Raw genomic sequence first — 18642 nt, 5'->3', positions numbered from 1 at the left:
GGGAAAACTGAGTTGCACAGCTAATTTTACACAGAGGAGACCTACTGAAACGAATAGACCTAACTTAGCCATGTTCATTAATTTCAGTAGACCAACTCTGAGTAAAACAGTTTGATATTGCCCTGTGTCTGTGTATTTAACAAAATAGTAAGCAATAGTTATAATACAATGCAGTCAGCACAAGTGAATACCACACTCTATGACATTGCACATTACACATAGCCTTCATGCTTGCTTGGCTAGATGTGACTTTGCTTCAATAAGATAACATGGACAAAGGTCTGGTTTAGCTGTAGGAATACTCAACCTCATACTGCAGTGTGTGCCAAATCTCCCAGGGTTGCTTTGAAATGGTGGTTCAAGTAAAATGAAAGCCAGTTGGAAGCCCACATAGAAATAAGCAGGCACATTTGAGAAACAGGCCCACGTCAATTGCAGTCTAATTATCAGGGCTTGCCCTGAAGGGGGGGGGGGGCTAGAAATATATTAATAAAAATAATTAATTGTTAATTGTAGCAAGAAAGTAATCTGGTCACTAGCTATATCCTTAATTAAAGGGGGCTTATGATCACTTTTCCATGGTGTTTGGTGAAATAAGCAGTATAATACTGAAACCAATACAAAAGCAATGCAGATGGGGGAAACTAGATGTGTTCTCTGTTAACAGCTGCATGCAAGTGTTTAACCGCAAGGCATGTGTTTCATGACTAATATAGGTGGTTTTAATGTAAGGCCTCCAGTCATCTTTTATTGTTTATTGTGCTTCTGCGGCAGCACAACCGGACGCCTGCATTGCCCCAGTTGCAATGAAACCTGTGTCTCCCATATCGGTCTCTACAGCCACAGCAGCAGCAGCTGTAACCTTTTGACAGTTTGACTTCACCTAAAAAGGCACAGGCCTCCATTGTCTCCCAAGACAAGACAGATGCCAACCAGTCTCATATTTCTGATGTGCTGTCTGACTGAAGTCTCTCCAAAAACAAATCCATTAAGGAAGTCAATGAAAGTTATCATAAACAGGATAGGTCTCTGAAGTTTACAAGAGCAAATGCCTGCGAGAAAACGAAAGTGTTCAAAAACTGCCTCAAAGGAACCAACAGAGCAGATTTGGTATATTCCACATCAAAATGCCCTGTTTTAAGTAGTAGCCAATATCTACCAATGGAAAAAGAAACAAATTCTCTGCAGTAATGCAACCAACAGGGATTTATTTATTTATATAGATATTTACATCTGCTCTTTACCTTAAGGCAGTGATGGCCAAACTTGGCCTTCCAGCTGATTTTGGACTACAACTCCCATCATCCCTAGCTAACAGGACCAGTGGTCAGGGATGATTGGAATTGTAGTCCCAAAACAGGTGGAGGGCCAAGTTTGGCCATCACTGCCTTAAGGTCAGGAAGTGGTGAACCGAAATAAGGCAAATACAAACTGTTAGGAGGTGGGGGCATGGGACGTAGGCTGTACAGTGGTACCTTGGGTTAAGAACTTAATTCGCTCTGGAGGTCTGTTCTTAACCTGAAACTGTTCTTAACCTGAAGCACCACTTTAGCTAATGGGGCCTCCAACTCACCAACCTAGCAGCCTCATTCTGCACCAGCCCTACCATCATCAAGGGCAGCCCCACTTAGAAGGTATGGCAGTAGCAGAGAGGAGGTCTCTAGACCATGGGCAACTGAGGCCAGACTACCAGGTCTGTGAATGGACATAGCTGGAGTGGGGTACAAATAAATTATTATTATTCACAAATCAGTCTATGCTGGACGTAAGTACTCCAAATAGGACTCCAGTGGCAGACTGAAATTCAGGAATACTCCCAGACTAGGCACCTGTTCCTTCAAGGGGATCAGTTAGCTATTTACTACCTGATCTAAGGTGTGATGTGCTGATAAGAGGAAGCTGAATTCTAGATTTCTCCCCCAAATATGTTGACTCTTCACAAACATCTGCCATAGTTGCAAATGGGAAGCAGTACAGTCTAATAATATGTGTGCAACCACAGCAATGATGGGGAACCATAGGTCACGCAGATGTTGTTTACTCCAGCTTTCATTAGTCTGAACCAGAGCTCTCCAGAGCTACAGGAAACAACCTGCTGGGCCTTAGGAAATCTTACTGGCCACTCATAATGGCTCTTCCTGCTGTAAGTTGATATAGAAGATATAAATTATTCTGTATTTTAGAAAGATGGTGATATCAAATGACACTTTTAGGTGCTAAAGCCTCTCCTCCTCCCAGAGGGGAGGTGTTGTGGGCAGGACGCGATTTCTGCATCACGCAGGGGGCGTTATGCCCCCTGCCCCACTCACCTGGCTGGCGCACCATGCCCACAGGTAGGCGCCCAACTGGGCGGCTTGGTGGGGGCGTGGTTTGCGGTTCAAGATACTGCTACGCCAGCCATTCCGCCTCACTTTTTCACCTTCGCGTCGCGAGTCACCCACCCACCACTCCCTTAGGGCTTAGCTTTTCTCTTGACCTTGCTATGGACCTATGGTTGGTCAGCCAGGTTGCCCAGGGGGCCGGGTGGGAATTTTTCCAATTGGCGTTAGGCCTTTTGGTTTTTTCGCCTACCTCGTAGCAATCGTCACAACTTTCTTGGTATTGGGCGGTTAGGCATTGGAATGTGTTGTTGGTGTGTGGAAGGGCAAGGTGTGGCCATTGCCTACCCCTTCAAATTTGGGTATTCCGTTAAAGGAATCCGGCGGTCGTGGATCCTGTCCGATGCCTGTGTGGCGGGGGGCCATGGCACGACCCTCAGTGACATCAGGGGAGAGCTTATAGTTGTATTTGCATCAACAGGCTCTCCCTACTGGAGAATAACCCCTCTTTAGGCTCACCCTTCTTCAAGTGGGTGGAGTCAATCGTTTGTGGTCCAATGTCTAAGCCAATACCTTCTCACTTGCTGTAATCAATAAAGTTGTGGGCTCCTCTTGCCCATTAACCTTATACACTGTGCCCGTGTGTCTTTATTCCACAAAGCGGGGATCGGGTCCTCGAACCACAACTACTCTTTATATTCAAATGCATACAGTTAAGCCACAGAGATGTCTTTATATTTTTTTAAAAAGGAACCTTGTGGCTCAGGAGCAATTTAGAATGGACATATGATAGTTAAGCTCCCTCAGCTACATGTTTGAAAGTGCAGTGCAGTTTGAGAGGCTAACATTACACGATCGCACTGCTGCTGGGAATCTGATATAAGATGCACACACCACACAGAAGCAGACTAAGGTCCAAATCTTTTTACTGTTGTAGAAGTACGGTAAATAAGCTTAGCAAACAGCTCTGGATAAAAGTTATACACAGAAAAGGAAGTTCCAGCTTGTAGGCTTTTCAGATACAGGTAGCTCAGTTGGTTAGAGCGTGGTGCTGAGAACACCAAGGTTCTGGGTTCAATTCCTGTAAGGGACAACTGCATATTCTTGCATTGCAGGCGGTTGGACTAGATGATCCTCAGGGTCCCTTCATATTCTATGATTCTATATACAAAATATCATCATTCCTCTAACACCAACTAACCAAGACTGAACTAGTTGGCATACATTAATCACAAATATAGTCTGGGCTCCGAGCCATTTGACCTTGCAACTGGCTCATTTGACCTTGCACCTGTGATTTACCTCACCCACGGGGTGATTTATGCTCATGAAGGAAATTAACCCCTTCCTACGTCCAGCCACTCCAACAATTGCTACAATCAGATTCTCTGTAATGAGAAACTGATCAAAGATTATACCAGTGTGACAGACAGAAAAGAGGTCACGTGCATTAGCATATCTCTTTGCCACCTCTCTAATTACATCACTGGAGTCTTTGCCACACAAAAAAATCACAGAGCCAGTTTAAATCCTGCCAACAATATGAGGGTGAGGGAATGCTTCATACTGATAGAAAAACAGACACAGGTATGAATTGGATCAACAAGGCACAATGAACGCATTCCCTAGCATAAGTTCACATATAGGCCATCTGAAGGCCCTGAACCCTCCAGTTCTCTGAATAAACAGGCATAATGGGTTACAACCCTCAGGGTCTTAGGCTATGTATTACAGATAACAGGAAATCCATTCACAGTCAATTAATTACAAGTGAAGTGCTTCACCATGGTCAACAACACTTGATAAACTGTGATCGACAAATCTAACCTCAAGACAGTGGTTATATAGAATGAACATAGAACAGGATCGGAAGATATTGCATGTCTGCAATTAATTCTATTCTAGAAACACAAAAAGCTGAGTTTATTTTCCAGCTTTCACAAATGGTTGTCTCAGGAGTCAGTCAGCAGTAAGTCACACTGTGCAAGTTGGAGTTAACTCTTTATTAGCAAAAACACAATCTGTACAGGAGTGCCTGGCCTAATGAGTGCAGCAAGTCATGCCTGGTAGGTTTGCTCCCATAAAGCAGTTGCTGAGACTGAAGGTCCCCACCTACCCACAGCTACCTCTCCTCTCCAGGATTTTTCCCCAAGCAATCGGAGGTTACGTCTGCGCATCACCAATCTCTCCTCTGCACTTTTCATGCCCCTTCTGGTTCTAGGAGACAAGGGGAAGGGGAGCTTGTTGCAGTAGAAGAAAACACCAGGGAGCCTTCATCAGCCTGACTCATCTCTGTCTCTTGGCCTCTCTCCTCCCACCCTCCTGCTTCAGTCTCTGCCTCTGATTCTAGACTTCTCTCTACCACAGACTCTGCAGGCTCACTAAGCCCTGTTAGCTTGCGACACCTTTTCTCTGTCTTCTCCTTCTGACCACTCATTGTCCTCCCACCACCACTCCCTGGGCTCTGAGCCTTCTTCACCTGGTGATCCCCCAGCTGGTTTATCCAATCATTTCTCTGCATCCAACCAGGCCATGACAGATTGTGGGTACTCAGTTATACAGGAAGCAGATTAGTAAGTGGCTTGCCTTCCCGTTAAAAAAAAAAAAGAGAGAACAGAAAACAATATTAATGCTGTGGGAATTCACAACAGTGCTGCATTTTCATATGTACTTGTACAACACTGATAGCATTAGACAGAAGATCCCACCCAGTCCCTTGACACTAGGAATATATATTGTACAGGAAGATGCTATTCTTTTATCCATCTTTGATTCATCTGCTCATGTATTCACCAACACAGTCCGTTTCTGAATCCGATGACTCACTTCCTCCAGACCCATTAGAATTTTGCCAGGAACAAGAGAGGTTATGAATGTCAGAGTTCTGCATTTCTAGCGCATCAGTGATATGTTTCGGTTCGAATGCATCAGAAACACACAACTCCGCAGCCTTCTCTTGGCAAGAGCTTAATGTTGCAGAAGCATTCACATTTTTGCCAGATATTCCTAGCACCACAGTATTTAAGTTTACGTTGGAACAGCTGCTGCACTCCAGGTCTGGCTCATTAGCGGAGTCCACTTCAGGAGAAGGATGAAATATTTGAATTGTTGGGCTTTCTTCTTTGCTAGTATCATTCTGAGGGTTTTCTGCTTCAGCATCTACAGGTCTAGGCATTTCACTTGTAGCAGATGAGCAGCCGATGAGCAGAAGCTTTTCTGTTTCATCATCCTGGGGGTCAGCTATTTTACTTGTAGTGGATGAGCAGTCTAGGGATGGTGGCTCTGCACTGTCCTCCTGCGAGCAGGACTTTGAAGTCTGCCCCAAAAAACCACGTGCAGTATATAAATCATCATTTCCAGCAATGCTTTCACTGTCTTCTTCATCGGAATTGTATCCACATACTTTTTTTTTACTTTGTTGGGTGACCTGGACGGTGTGCACTTCTTCTGGTTCTGATTTAAAAAGGGAATAGTCTAATTTTGGTGTGATGCTCTGAAAAGAAAAACAGTTTTGAAATTTACAGATTACAGAGGAGAGAGGCAAAGAGGGCAAACTTTCATATCACCTGACCCTATGTAACTGGCATTGACCCTGGGACTGACCGTTAGGTCTTTTGAACAATGAATGTTTCATGAAAAGACGACGATAGAAAATAAATAAAAATAAAATTAAAAAAAAGTAAATAAATAATATTCTATAGACATACGTACAGTAGAGCTCATTAAGCTATTTATCTTTAAAAAAGAATCCTTCTCAAGGCTACATACCAAGACTCTTGGCCATTTCCTCCATCTTAAGCAAATATCACCGGTTTTATACAGGATAAATAGAGTGAGTACTACTACCAACGAAATTAATATGCCAAACAACGCTGGTAATATAATATGACCTGTAAGATAAAAAGAACGTGATTAAAGAACAGTGAATATGGGGGCTATTGTGAAACACTCTGGTTTTATTGGGCACGCAGAGCACTAGATAACCAGAATTCATAATATTTTTTTTAAACCATTACTTGAAATACTAAAAGCAATAATCTATTATTAGTTTTTTTTAATTAAGAAAATAATAATTTTAAATTCATTCTCTGCAACCCCTCCCCACCCCTTAATTCATTATACCTGATATATTATTGGAGCTGAGGATAAGGCATTTGGGGACAGATGGAGTGCACTGATTATTTAGACTTGTTTTCACATCAACAGTAATACAATAATTTGTATTGAAACTCAAATCTCCAATGACAGTGTGGAAAATCTCTTGTCTGGTTGTATTGACAACACGCTAGAAAAGAAGAAGAAAAAGACTGACAATGAAGGGCAAATATGAAGGGCAAATGCAAATATGAGGGCTGATGAAGTCTCACCTTTCCATGAGGTCAATACACAACCTTGCACACTCTTTTGCAGTCAAAGCCCAGCATCTGCAATATGGGGGGATAATTACACTAGCCTATGTCATGGGCTATTGTAAGGATACCTATGAAAATGTTTCCTAAAGTGCTCTGGAATTACAAAAAGCTATATATAAGTAACATTATCATTTCTGTTCATCTGCTAAATATTTGCCTTGCCAATTCTGCTTGCAGCAACAGTGCCTCCGGCCTTTGGACTCTGCTGGTTTAGCTGCTGCTATGCCCAATCCTAAAGCACTGGCATGGGAAGTGGTCTACCCTACTAATCCAAAACATCTCAGTCCAGCAATTCCTTCTGGTCTATCTGAATGTCAACAGCAGCTGAAAGAGCAAAACATGGGGAGCTGCCCTCTCCATTGAAGTGAATGGGTGAAACCCACCCAGATAGGAACTCTAGGCCTGCCTTGGAGGATAGACAGGGCTATGGATCAGGAAGCAGAACCATTAAGTTTGGATATACCTGAACTAGAAACAGAAATAGCAGCTTTCTTACAGATGAAGTAAATTAATTTGATACTGTCTACCATTTCCATTTAAATCATAAGCAACCGACCTTTTCCTTGACATTGTCTCTTATCAATGTGACCGTGTAATCAAGCTCTTGGTATACACGAAGTAACGAGGCTGAAAGTTTCACTGTCACATTTGCGCAGCTTGGACAAGCAGAAATCTCGAACTGGGGTGGTGTTAGGCATGCTGTTGAACAAAGAAAGGAAGAAAAGAAGGAATCAATGTGATTGCCTTAGAGAAATTAATGAAATTACAATCCAATGCACTACTAACTTGGACATAAGATCTCAAATGAAATAATACAACTTTCTCCCAGGTATGCTTCTTTCAGATAGAAGGCTAAATAGGTACGGCGGGGGTTCTACTGATTAGAAATTTCCCAAAACCGAACTTTAAGCCTCTTAGCTTGTTGGCCTTCAACCTTCTTTGATCCTCATTTCTGCTCCCGAAAGTCTGTTCTGAATATGGCACCTAGTCCTGAGTTCTGATCTTAGTGGGGTGTAGTTTGCCATTCATTCCATTGAAAAGCAAGAGGATGCCCATAGAGAGCTGGAGATAAAGCTTGTCAGGACCATGAGACCTCTTGGCACTTAAAGAACAATGATCTAAATCACTGAAAATAATACACTGAAGGAGGAGTGAGTCTTGGGGCTTTGCGGGGCTAGAATTGCATGAGGTTGCTGGTGCCAGGGCTCTGCCACTGTGGAAGCCTCAGCAGCATCAATTAACACAAGTAGAAGCAGGGCAGGGCAGTGACAGCTTTGGAGCCTGCTGGGAGATGACCTAGTGGGGGTTGACAACTGGCCTCTACCTTGGCCAGTGTGAAACCTGTGTGGTTGACCTAGGACTTATAGGAAGCATAAGGCATGTGCTTCAAACATAAATAAGGAGCAAATTACTTACTGTCAGCATATGGACTGAATGAAGTATCTGAAGAATGCACTCCGCTTTCTGTGACCTGCTCCACTACAATTTTGTATGACTCGTAGGGATCTGTAAACTCTTTTGTCAAGTTACAGAATGAACGTGTGATATTGGAACACTCTGCGACAATCTTCATGTTTGGTGTTGGATAACTTTAAATGGAAACAAGGAGGAGACAATAAACAATCAGTACTTCCCAACTAGATATAAAACAGCAATTCAAAAGCATCACATGAAAGTTGTCCAGAATGCTGGAGTGAGATCAAGCACATATTTACTCGTGTGTGTATACACACACACACACACACACACACACACTCATATTTACTGTCCCATTCTGTGAGAAGGATGTCAGTGCAAATGTATATTTGGTGTTTTTCAAATATATGCTTATTTTTCATGTGTAGTCTGTTTCTTAGATTCATCCCCTTTTCGTTGTTGAGAATAACTAGGTTTTTTTTTAGCAACTATAGCTAATCTACCATGTTTCATTGCTTTTTTAGTTCATGTGACAGTGTGAGGAGCCAAAGGAAGCAGGACTGAGGAGGAAATGCTTCCTTTGGACTCCTCTACTGCCACCTCCAGTGATGAGAAAAGGGCAGAGGGCTGTATTTGTGGATGGGGAGAGTGAGAGAGATGGCTTTCAGGTCTGTGGGAAGGCAGTGCAGAAGAAGCAGTGGTATACCTAGGGTCCCTTGTGCCCTTGGCAAGGAGATGTATTGGTGCCTCCGAAGCCAAGAGAAACCATGGACCAGAAAGTCATAAAGTTTGCTTTTCATCACCAGTGACTTCCTCCATGGCCATTGGGACTGCCCTGCTGTGTCTCCCCTGCCTCCTCTGCAGTCAGTCAATCCATCTCTCTGCCTTCTTACCTCCCTCTGCTTACTGCTTTCCCATCCAGCCACTCTGAGCCAGAGTGTACCTCCCAAGGCCCTTGACAGGAGCCAACCTAGCCAACCGCAAGGTAGACCCCTGGAAAGAGGGCAACTCCTCTCTTAGCATGCAGATGACTCAATATTTATCCAGTTTATGGGTGCATATCCCCAGCCAATACAAAAGTCATGATAAAGTGGAATGCAGTGTGCAAAATCACATGCCACATCAAATTTGTTAGTGTTTAATCTTCCAGATAACGCTTTGTTTCTGTTCTTCATATAACAGGAACATAACTAGAAACACCTACGCCAATAATGATCTTGCACCATATCAGTCATTCACAGTCATTTACAAAATGTGGGAATGTATTTTAGAAAAAGCATAGGTACCTTCTCGTTCTATACATCACATTGTAGTATGTGGGAGTCCCCGTATTATTTCCAGCTTCCCACGTCAATATGTACTCAAAATCCCGTGACTCCACTTTCAACTTGAGTTGAACCGAGGTTTCTTGTGGTGGAGAAAAAGAACAGTTGTAAGTACTGGTGAGTACGAGGTTTGCCAATCATATGCAAAAAGCTGTGCATTTTGCTCCTCGTAAGCAACAAAATACAACGTGAACCAGGCAGCAAATGTTAAGAAGTTTAAAAATACTTACCAAGTAAACTGTACACAGCAGAGATCAGAGCACTGATGTACACTATAAATTAAAACAATAGATATATGAAATTTTAAAGTATCTGTTCAATGTAGAAAATGCTCTTGAAACTGTTTGTATGCTGAATGGAATGTACTTCCTGGGAAAAGCACAACAGCTGAGTTTGTGGCTTTCACAAGTTTTGGAGAAGTTTGATAATGTGTGTTAAGTCAGGGGACCTTGGGCAGGGCAACCAACCACGTCTAAGGTATGTTCTGCAGTCATAAAGGTAAGGTAAAGGTACCCCTGCCTGTACGGGCCAGTCTTGACAGACTCTAGGGTTGTGCGCTCATCTCACTCTAGAGGCCGGGAGCCAGCGCTGTCCGCAGACACTTCCGGGTCACGTGGCCAGCGTGACGAAGCTGCTCTGGCAAACCGGCACCAGAGCAGCACACGGAAACGCCGTTTACCTTCCCGCTATAAAGCGGTACCTATTTATCTACTTGCACTTAAGGGTGCTTTCGAACTGCAGGAGCTGGGACCGAACGACGGGAGCTCACCCCGCCGCGGGGATTCGAACCGCCGACCATGCGATCGGCAAGTCCTAGGCGCTGAGGTTTTACCCACAGCGCCACCCGCGTCTGCAGTCATATCTTAGGTTAAATATGCTTCAGGTTGAGCGTTTTCAGGTTGCGCTCCGCAGCAACCCGGAAATAACGGAACGGGTTACTTCCGGGTTTCGTCGTTCGCGCAGACGCTCAAAATGACGTCATGTGCATGCGCAGAAGTGGTGAATTGCGACCCGTGCACGAGCAGAAGCGGGTTGCGTTCTACTCAGGATGCGAACAGGGCTCCAGAACGGATCCCGTTCGCATCCAGAGGTACCACTGTATTCCCCCTTTCTTCTTCCATGGCTCCTAGTAGTCCTAAGCCAATGAAAATGCCTTTCCTTCCACATCCCACATATCTGCCACTCTCTCTCCTTCCTAGCCTTTACATTTTTTTCTAAAAATATTAAATAAAGCCTTTACATTTCCCCCTAAAATATTAAATAAAAAGGGCCATATTCAAGTAATTTGTTGTGGCAGCCAGTGCAGCAATTGCCATTAGTGCAATGGGCCTTTACCCGCTCCTCCCCCAAAACATGATTCAACTAACCAGACCCATTGAAATGAATGCACCTAAGTTAGTCAGGGTCATTACTTTCAATGGGTCTACTCTGAGTAAAAGTTAGTTGAATAGGGCTCAATTTAAATTAGCATGATTTATTTCCATGTTCAAATTCAGGCTTCCTTGGACCAATTTTGGACACACACCCCCACCGCCGCCGCAATCAATAGTTCACATGTGCTTTTCTACAGCCCAGAAACAATAATTCAAAATCAAAAGAAACTGGAGGTGGCATTTAAATTTCTTTAACAGTCACTTACACAGTGAAGTAAATGCTGTTCTAAAATGCTTAACTTTGGGTCATGTTTTCAGCTCCTTTAGCAGCTAGGCAAAAGTCTGTTTCCCTTATCTTAAGAGACTCAGGTACTCTAAGCATAATTTAATTTATTTATAAAAGCTGTCTTCTTTCTAGCCTGGGCAGTTTGAGACTAGAAACTAGTTGAGGATCAAATTTATTTGGCAAAGAAGAAGAAGGAAGCTGAGACAAGAAGAAAAAGAAGGGCGTGCTGTTAAATTCTTTCTAGATTTAACTCACCAAGTTTGTAGAAATGCAGTGGTCCCATGAAAAATGTCATCATAGTTTAAAATAACATCCTATGCGGTGGTCTCTACAGGTGGGTAAGTGCTGATGTGACTCCTGCATGTATACCAAACAATATTATTATTTTTTCAAAATCCCAAAGAAAACAATGATTCCAAAAGGGTAACATGAAACGTTCTTCCAAACTGTCATTTAATATGGGTGGCATCCATTAATTATCTTTTGCCCATATGATACTCGGTCCCAAATCATTTCTTTCCCTCTCCTTCTGGATCTTGTCATACTCCAAAAACAAGATGCATGAGAAAATTTGGGCTGAGAGAGGGGAAAGTGTGGCAATGAAAGATTTAGAGAACTAGCAGCGAAGGAAAAAACAAGGCAGAACCCCCCAAAGAAAATGAAAGAAAGAAAGAAAGAAAGAAAGAAAGAAAGAAAGAAAGAAAGAAAGAAAAGGTATGGGTGACAGAAGAGGCTACGGTACTGAAAAAGGAAGCCTTAACCAATAATAATAGTCTTTATGAAACAATATTTATGCATCAGCCACTTAAGATTAAGGTTCTCTTGTCAAGGCAGGATTTTGTCACACTGGGGACATACAAGCCCCCCCCCCCCCATCATGGACTTGCTGCAGTTCAGACTTCCTCAGGATTCGAAGTGCTTCAGCTGAACATGTGGGGATGTTTGGGGCAGGGATTGTGGGTGCGCCCGTTCCCTTCCCCCCTTTCAGCCCATGCACATTCAGTCAAAATGCCTGGTTATCAGTGGCGTAGCGTGGGGGGTGCAGGGGGGGCTGGCCGCACCGGCCGCAACATCTGGGGTTAGGGCAAATCCACAGGTTAGGGGGCGCAAATCCACGGGTTAGGGGGCGCAAATTACTTGCCTTGCCCCGGGTGCTGACAACCCACGCTACGCCACTGCTGGTTATGATTTCTGCTGCTCAATTTCACGCCCCTGAAGAATGTCACCAACAACGCCCTTGGGGCACACTTATTATTTTATTATTATTCATTTTTTTCCCAGGACTGATTTCGGGTTTTGTTTCTTAGATGCTAAGCCACACACTTTCCAGAAAAGATGCCTTCTAATACAATACGTAAGAGCTGCTTTGTAGTTTGGCCCTAATAATGAAGGAAACAAACACACTTACTGGCGCTCTTGCCATCCAAACCTGTGGAAGTTGAGCTCACTTGAGCTGAAATAAACGTTATTTAAAAACAGGGAAGACTTTTGTAGGGCCTTAATGACTTTACTTATTATGTGAATTTTATACTGTGCTCTTCCGTTGGCGGTTATTTTAATGTGGGTATAACTGTAAACTGATTATTTTTATGTTTATGTTCCTATTGATTTATTGGTTACTTATAGTCTGTATAAGATATTCTGTTTTTTAATGCTGAATGTTTTATTATGTTTTTGTATATGCTGTAATTCGCCCAGAGTGATTGGGGAAACCCAGCCAGATGGGTGGGATATTATTATTATTAGCAACTCAGGGTGGCTCACAACACTGAATATGCAATGTAAGATACAATACAGTGGTACCTTGGTTCTCAAACGCCTTGGTACTCCAACAACTTGGAACCCAAACACTGGAAACTTGGAAGTGTTCCGGTTTGCGAACTTTTTTTAGAAGTTGAACGTGCTCCGTTTTGATTGTTATGCTTCCATTTTGAGTGCCACACTTCCGTTTTGAGTGTTACAATGAGGTCTGTCTGTTTTTGCTATTTATTTTGTGTTTTTGTTTTTGCAGCTCTTTTTGGGGTTTTTGTGACTGTGTGGAACCCACTTCAGCTACTGACTGATTGATCCTGTGACTGCAATACATTGTTTATTGCTTTCATTTTATCTCGTTAGATAGTCAAATTGCTGTTTTAGGGGTTGTTTTTAAAAGTCTGGAACGGATTAATCCATTTTGCATTCCTCTCTATGGGAAAGTGTGCCTTGGTTTCAGAACGCTTTGGTTTTGAAACGGACTTCGGGAACACATTAAGTTTGAGAACCAAGCTACTACTGTACAGAAATATGCAACTAAAGTTGCCTAAAAACACTTTCAACACAAGCCAGCAGCCATATATAACCAGCCTCGCTCAGGAGACCAGCCCGTTTATTTCAGCAGCCATTTCCTTCGGAAAGGCAGAGCTAGACGACGCATGAGCGCCGCCATCCCTCGCTAACTTCCTTCCCTCCTTCCCCTTCCTCGCCAGCCTGCGAGGCCCGAGCTGTGCGAGGGTCGGCGGAGGAGCCCGGCTTGTCTCCCGGCCTCCACCGCCTCGCCGAGAAGCTCCAGGCTGCGCAGGGGACCCGCCGAGGCGCCGCCCCAGCCCGACCCCGCCAGCCTCGCTTCCCCCGCGGACACTCGGGCGCCTCGTCCTCGCCTGCCTCCTTCGAAGGCGGGCAGGCAGCGCTCCCGCCCACCCGCAGCTCACCTGGCCGCGCCCGAGCGCCCGGCCGCTGCTCTCATCCCCGCCGCTTGCGCCGCTGCAGCGGCCGAGCCCTCGAGGCTCTCCTCCAGGCGGACGCCATGTCGCTCGCTCGGCAGCCGAGGCGCCTCCGCCGGATCCGAAACCGAAAGCCACGCAGGGCGGGCGGGGAGGCTGATCTTATCTGCGCCCGCGAGTGGCCGGGCTCGGGGAGGGCGAAGAAGGGGAATTCTAAATACGTACTCGAAAGAGCCCCGTCTCTTTCCCTTATTATGGAAACAAGGTTAGCTCGGTGGCGCAGTTCCAGCCGCGAGGAAAGAAAGGCAGGTTATCCACATACTGTATACCCATATGAAATAAATATATTTTTAAAGCATTTTAATGTGGTGTTCTCGGGAGCGAACTTGCAAAACCAAGTGCTGAGCGGAAATGGGAAATGACGACGAGTTCTGCACCGCAGCTGATCACGGTTGGATCGGAGTGTCAAAAGAGACGTGAAATTCTGAAAACAAAGAGCTGGTTTTGCCCAACACATTGAAAAAATGTACAAATCGACACTCTCCAAATGTTTTTTTTAAAATAAACTCCACCATATATGGAGATTAAATTTACGTCTTGAGGTCTTCACAAGTAGTTAAATGGGATGTACTAGATATCAGACTTGTGCCCCATATTGTGAAAAATGGAGGGTGAGATGTACACTTGCACCTGACATTTGAACCTATATGTAAAATCAAACAGTCAAAAGTTCTCGACAAACGTTTGCACCATAGTTGGGAGCAAATGATAATCGTAAAATTATCATTTAACTAGTTACATCTGAGCAAACACTGATAGCAATTTATTTCCCTTCCGAAAAGTCACTAAGGAGATGATTTGGGGCATAGCTGCGTATGATAAGGCCTTAAGAATTTGGTAAGGAAAATGATTCCCAAAGCCTGCTTGAGTGTGTTCTGGCCTGTAGGCGGTGCTGTTTCTCTAGGAACAAATTCTCAGAAAATGCTACATAATTCAACAACCAAGTCCTTAATGCATTCACACAATAAATTGTATTTGATTTATGCTGTTATATATTTCGAAGCCCAAAATAGTCTGGGCTTAGGATACCTGAGGAATGCCTTCTATATACTGCACTCTCTTGAATAAGATGGAGACGTTGCTTCAGGTGCCGACATTGTCTGTATTTCCATTAGAAATACAGCTTTCTTCATCCTTTAAGATGCTTTCTTCCCCTGGGAAGTCCTCCAGCCCATTCCAGTGAAATATGTAAGTGGCCATGAAAAAAGGACCTATCTGTTTTGCAAATTAATTACAAACAAATGCATACTGTTTGGACAGTCTGTTTATTCAGCATTCATCCTGATTTGCTTGGGCAAAACTCATGCGATGGTTAGATCGTGCCTGATTTTTACTAAGATTTTTTTAAAAGAAACTATTAATTTTTAAAATAAAGACAAAATATAAACAATATTAAACATACTGAAGGAAAGAGAGAGAAAAGGGGGAAAGAAAAATGGAGTGGGTAAGAGGGAGGGGGGAGATAGCGAAGGTAATATCAGACTTTAATTCATGTGATGCATCTTTTATAGTCACAATCCAAGGCACTGAGGAAATCACCTCAGCCTAATCTTCTAAAACATAACCACTAAGGGTCTATGTTCCATTTCAGTTGAATTGATGTATATAAAAAAATTTGACCAAGTAGCATAAGAATGATCATAAATCCCTCCCATAAAATAGTGACAGTCTGGAGGAACCCTTAGAGTTTAAAATTTTTAGATAACATTTCCACTGATAACTAAAACAAAATACCTCATGCTTTTTTCTCTGCAATTGACATTGAAGCGGGAGCCTTTCTCTGTCTGGGATTCCATGTATGTTATGTGGAAACTTGCCCTTTAGATGTGTGTGTACCTTTCACACATCCCTGAAGCTGCCATATGTGTATTTTAAAGTCACATAGGTTTTGTACTTTCAAAATGTTACGCTGGCTTCTACAGTGCTATTATATACGCATCTCATCAGGATTAAATCTCATTGAGTTCAGTGGGGCATACTCCCAAGTAAGTCAGTATAGGATTACAGTCTAAGGCATCATTAACAAATTGTATTGTGTACCGAAATCTCTTATGGTTTGCCTTCACTTAGGTAAAACTATATACCTACCAGCTTTCCAGGCTGCTGCATCCTTCTGAAGAAGCAGGCTGTAACCTACAGAAGCACATGCCACAATAAATTGCTTAGTCTTACAGGGCTACAAGATTCTTTTGATTTGTATTTTCCTGCTATATAAACTAACGTGGCTACCCTTCTGGAATTTGTTATTTGGTGACAGGAGTAGCCTTGCTATAGGATAACACATTATACCCAATGTGAGACCATTAGTTTCACATTTTTTCCTGAGATGTTTAAACATAGGAGCCATAACAAGTGGTGTACATATCATCTGGGATTTCCCGGCCTGCAAATTTCAAATTCAGCATGGTCCCTAAGGACTAATCAATATTGACGGCAATTATTCTTAGTACAACCAAACCAACTGCAATGGTTGCTTTCTCTTCCTAGTTCTCCTTTTATTTCCCCTTTTCTTTCAAAGAGTAAACAGAGAGCTTGTGCGCTTTTAAACCACCACAGTATCTCTTATATAGTGCAGTTGGGCTACCTAATAACTGTAGTTATTTTACAGTGGGTTTTCTTTTCCCAGTTCTGGGGAATAGCCTGCTTAATGATGCTGTTACTGAAGCTTTTCGACTGGAATAAGGTGTGGAATACGCATTTAGAAGGAACTTCTTTGGACCACAGACAAAAGAAATAAAAAGCTTTCTGAGGTCATCATAAAACAACTGACATTGCATTATTTTCCATGTTCCAAGTTTTCCCCCGCACGTTTCTCCGACTCTGGAGGACTACGCTATAGGAACAGGGGGAGGTTATCTGAATATACAACAGACCAACAAGGTCACAGAGGCAAAACCCAAGCATTATCGCACATCTAACAAGGTCCTGAACCCATAAACATGGCCATGAAAGTGAGGAAGGACTACTAGCTGCAGTGCCGCTGGTGGCCACAGTGTTTGTGGCAACAATGGAAGAGAGATCATTGTTGTTGGTGGGTAGGCATCAGCCCCATGAGGCCCTGGCAAGGCTCCTGGTTCCTTGCAGCTGACACCAGGTCTGTCTGTAGCTGTGGCAGGAAGACCAGCAGAAAAAAAATGAGTTGAGCTAGTCAGTTAAAATGTGCAGCATGGTGTACTGAAAATTAATGGAAAGGCGGCAGAGTTGGAAGAGCGTTGAAGAGCAGTGGCACCTAACGGTGGCTGCTCCTCACAACCATTTCAATATGTGGTGATTATGGATCTAGTTATCCTGCCTGTGGATTTAGCAAATTCTTTCACCGCCTTGTATGCAGAATATTTAGCACTGGCATGCTACCATAAGGCACACTTAGGATGACATGTAGCGCGTCTGTTATCATCAGTTATGTTTGGATAGATACGCAGTTGTAAGGCATTAGGATCAGGGCTAGAGCTATGTGGAAAGCTGTTCCACTTTAAAATATTTTTTAAAATTTCATCTGTGCAAGTTTGTATGGGTCTGAAGAATTAGATCCCCGTGGTCCCTAAAATTGGGCCACACTGTTACAGTGCTTTCAGTTCTGCCTTGTTTTCCTTCTTGTGAATAATCACTTAATGATGTGTCTGCAAATAATTGCTAATATTATAATAATGTAATTTACAGCTCAACTGGCAAGAGCTGACCATAGCCCTTCTACACACGTGAAAATCATTTTCAGCTCCCTGCAAAAATAAGCTTTGTTTCTGCCACACAAAGTAAAAGGAGAGGAGCTTGAAATAGTTCAGATGTGAACACAGTGTGAAAACATCAGGCTAATTTTCAGCATAATTTATGAGAAGATAGCCAAGATAAGGAACACTATATATTAGAACAAACACTTAGGCTGGGTTACGAGGACTCCAAATTCAAAAGCAATTCCAGCTTTGTGCAACTTGAAACTATGACTATGTGGGCATGATCCAGCCAAATTAAGTCTTTTTGCTCACACTGATTTCAGCAAGGTAGATTAAGGCATGTGACTATCTCTTCCGTTGAAAACAGTGGACCTCAGAAATGTTTAACTTGTGCCTGCAGTGTGTATACATGTTGGTGTGAGGTGAGAGGGGATAGCAATTTTTCATTCTTTCTCCCACATCACAGAGGGCAAAATAGCGGAAGGTATGCTGCTTTCTCTTTCTCTTTTACAAAAGAAGCCGCCCACCCCCCTGGTTTTTAAACCTTTGCCAGCTCTTGGAATGCTTCGTGTTCCCATTTCGTACAGAATAGTTGTGCCTGTCAGCTTTTGTGTAATTTAAGAGCTAATTTGTAGTTTTGTCAGGCAATAATTATTAACAGGGGTTATTGTGATACTTCAAGTAATTTGTGAATCTTATGTAATAAAGGGGCTAGATTATGGTAATGATGCATGGTTAATTATTGTTAGACTTCTGCTTTTGATTAATGCTGTTCCAATTAAGGCGCTGATGATGCCTTGGTGCTAAACACCTGGGCAGATTGCCTAATTAGCTGAAAGAAACATGTACAGTGTTTTCAGGTAATTCTTTTAATTTTTAGCAGTTGTTTTGTATCAAACATAGATGCTTGCTTCTCCCACTTTGCATCAAAGTGTGAGCAGCAGACCTCAGCTATGTACAGATATGTGCATGGTGATTATGGTGGCAAACACCATTGTTTCAATTTATTTTTGGATGCCAACTTCTGAGTTGGAGCAGTAGATGTGTGAAAACTGTTTTCATAAAAGATCACTGGGAAAACA

The 18642-nt window shown here is 43.0% G+C and overlaps 1 protein-coding gene across 1 annotated transcript; it reads right to left on the bottom strand.

The window, feature by feature from the left end:
• Positions 1–4306: 4306 nt before the first annotated feature.
• Positions 4307–13977, bottom strand: IFNAR2 (interferon alpha and beta receptor subunit 2). Its single transcript, XM_028727056.2, has 9 exons — positions 13818–13977; positions 11386–11487; positions 9702–9743; positions 9433–9553; positions 8147–8319; positions 7287–7429; positions 6441–6603; positions 6087–6208; positions 4307–5811 (listed from the first exon to the last, which is right to left on the bottom strand). The coding sequence occupies exons 2-9, from the start codon at positions 11426–11428 to the stop codon at positions 5092–5094; spliced, it is 1527 nt and encodes a 508-aa protein (XP_028582889.2). The 5' UTR covers positions 11429–11487; positions 13818–13977; the 3' UTR covers positions 4307–5091.
• Between the last annotated feature and the right edge of the window lie 4665 nt (positions 13978–18642).

The sequence above is a fragment of the Podarcis muralis genome, chromosome 4 (genome assembly GCF_964188315.1).
Source record: "Podarcis muralis chromosome 4, rPodMur119.hap1.1, whole genome shotgun sequence".
NCBI lineage: Eukaryota > Metazoa > Chordata > Lepidosauria > Squamata > Lacertidae > Podarcis > Podarcis muralis.
This window is presented reverse-complemented; position numbering and strand designations above follow the sequence as displayed.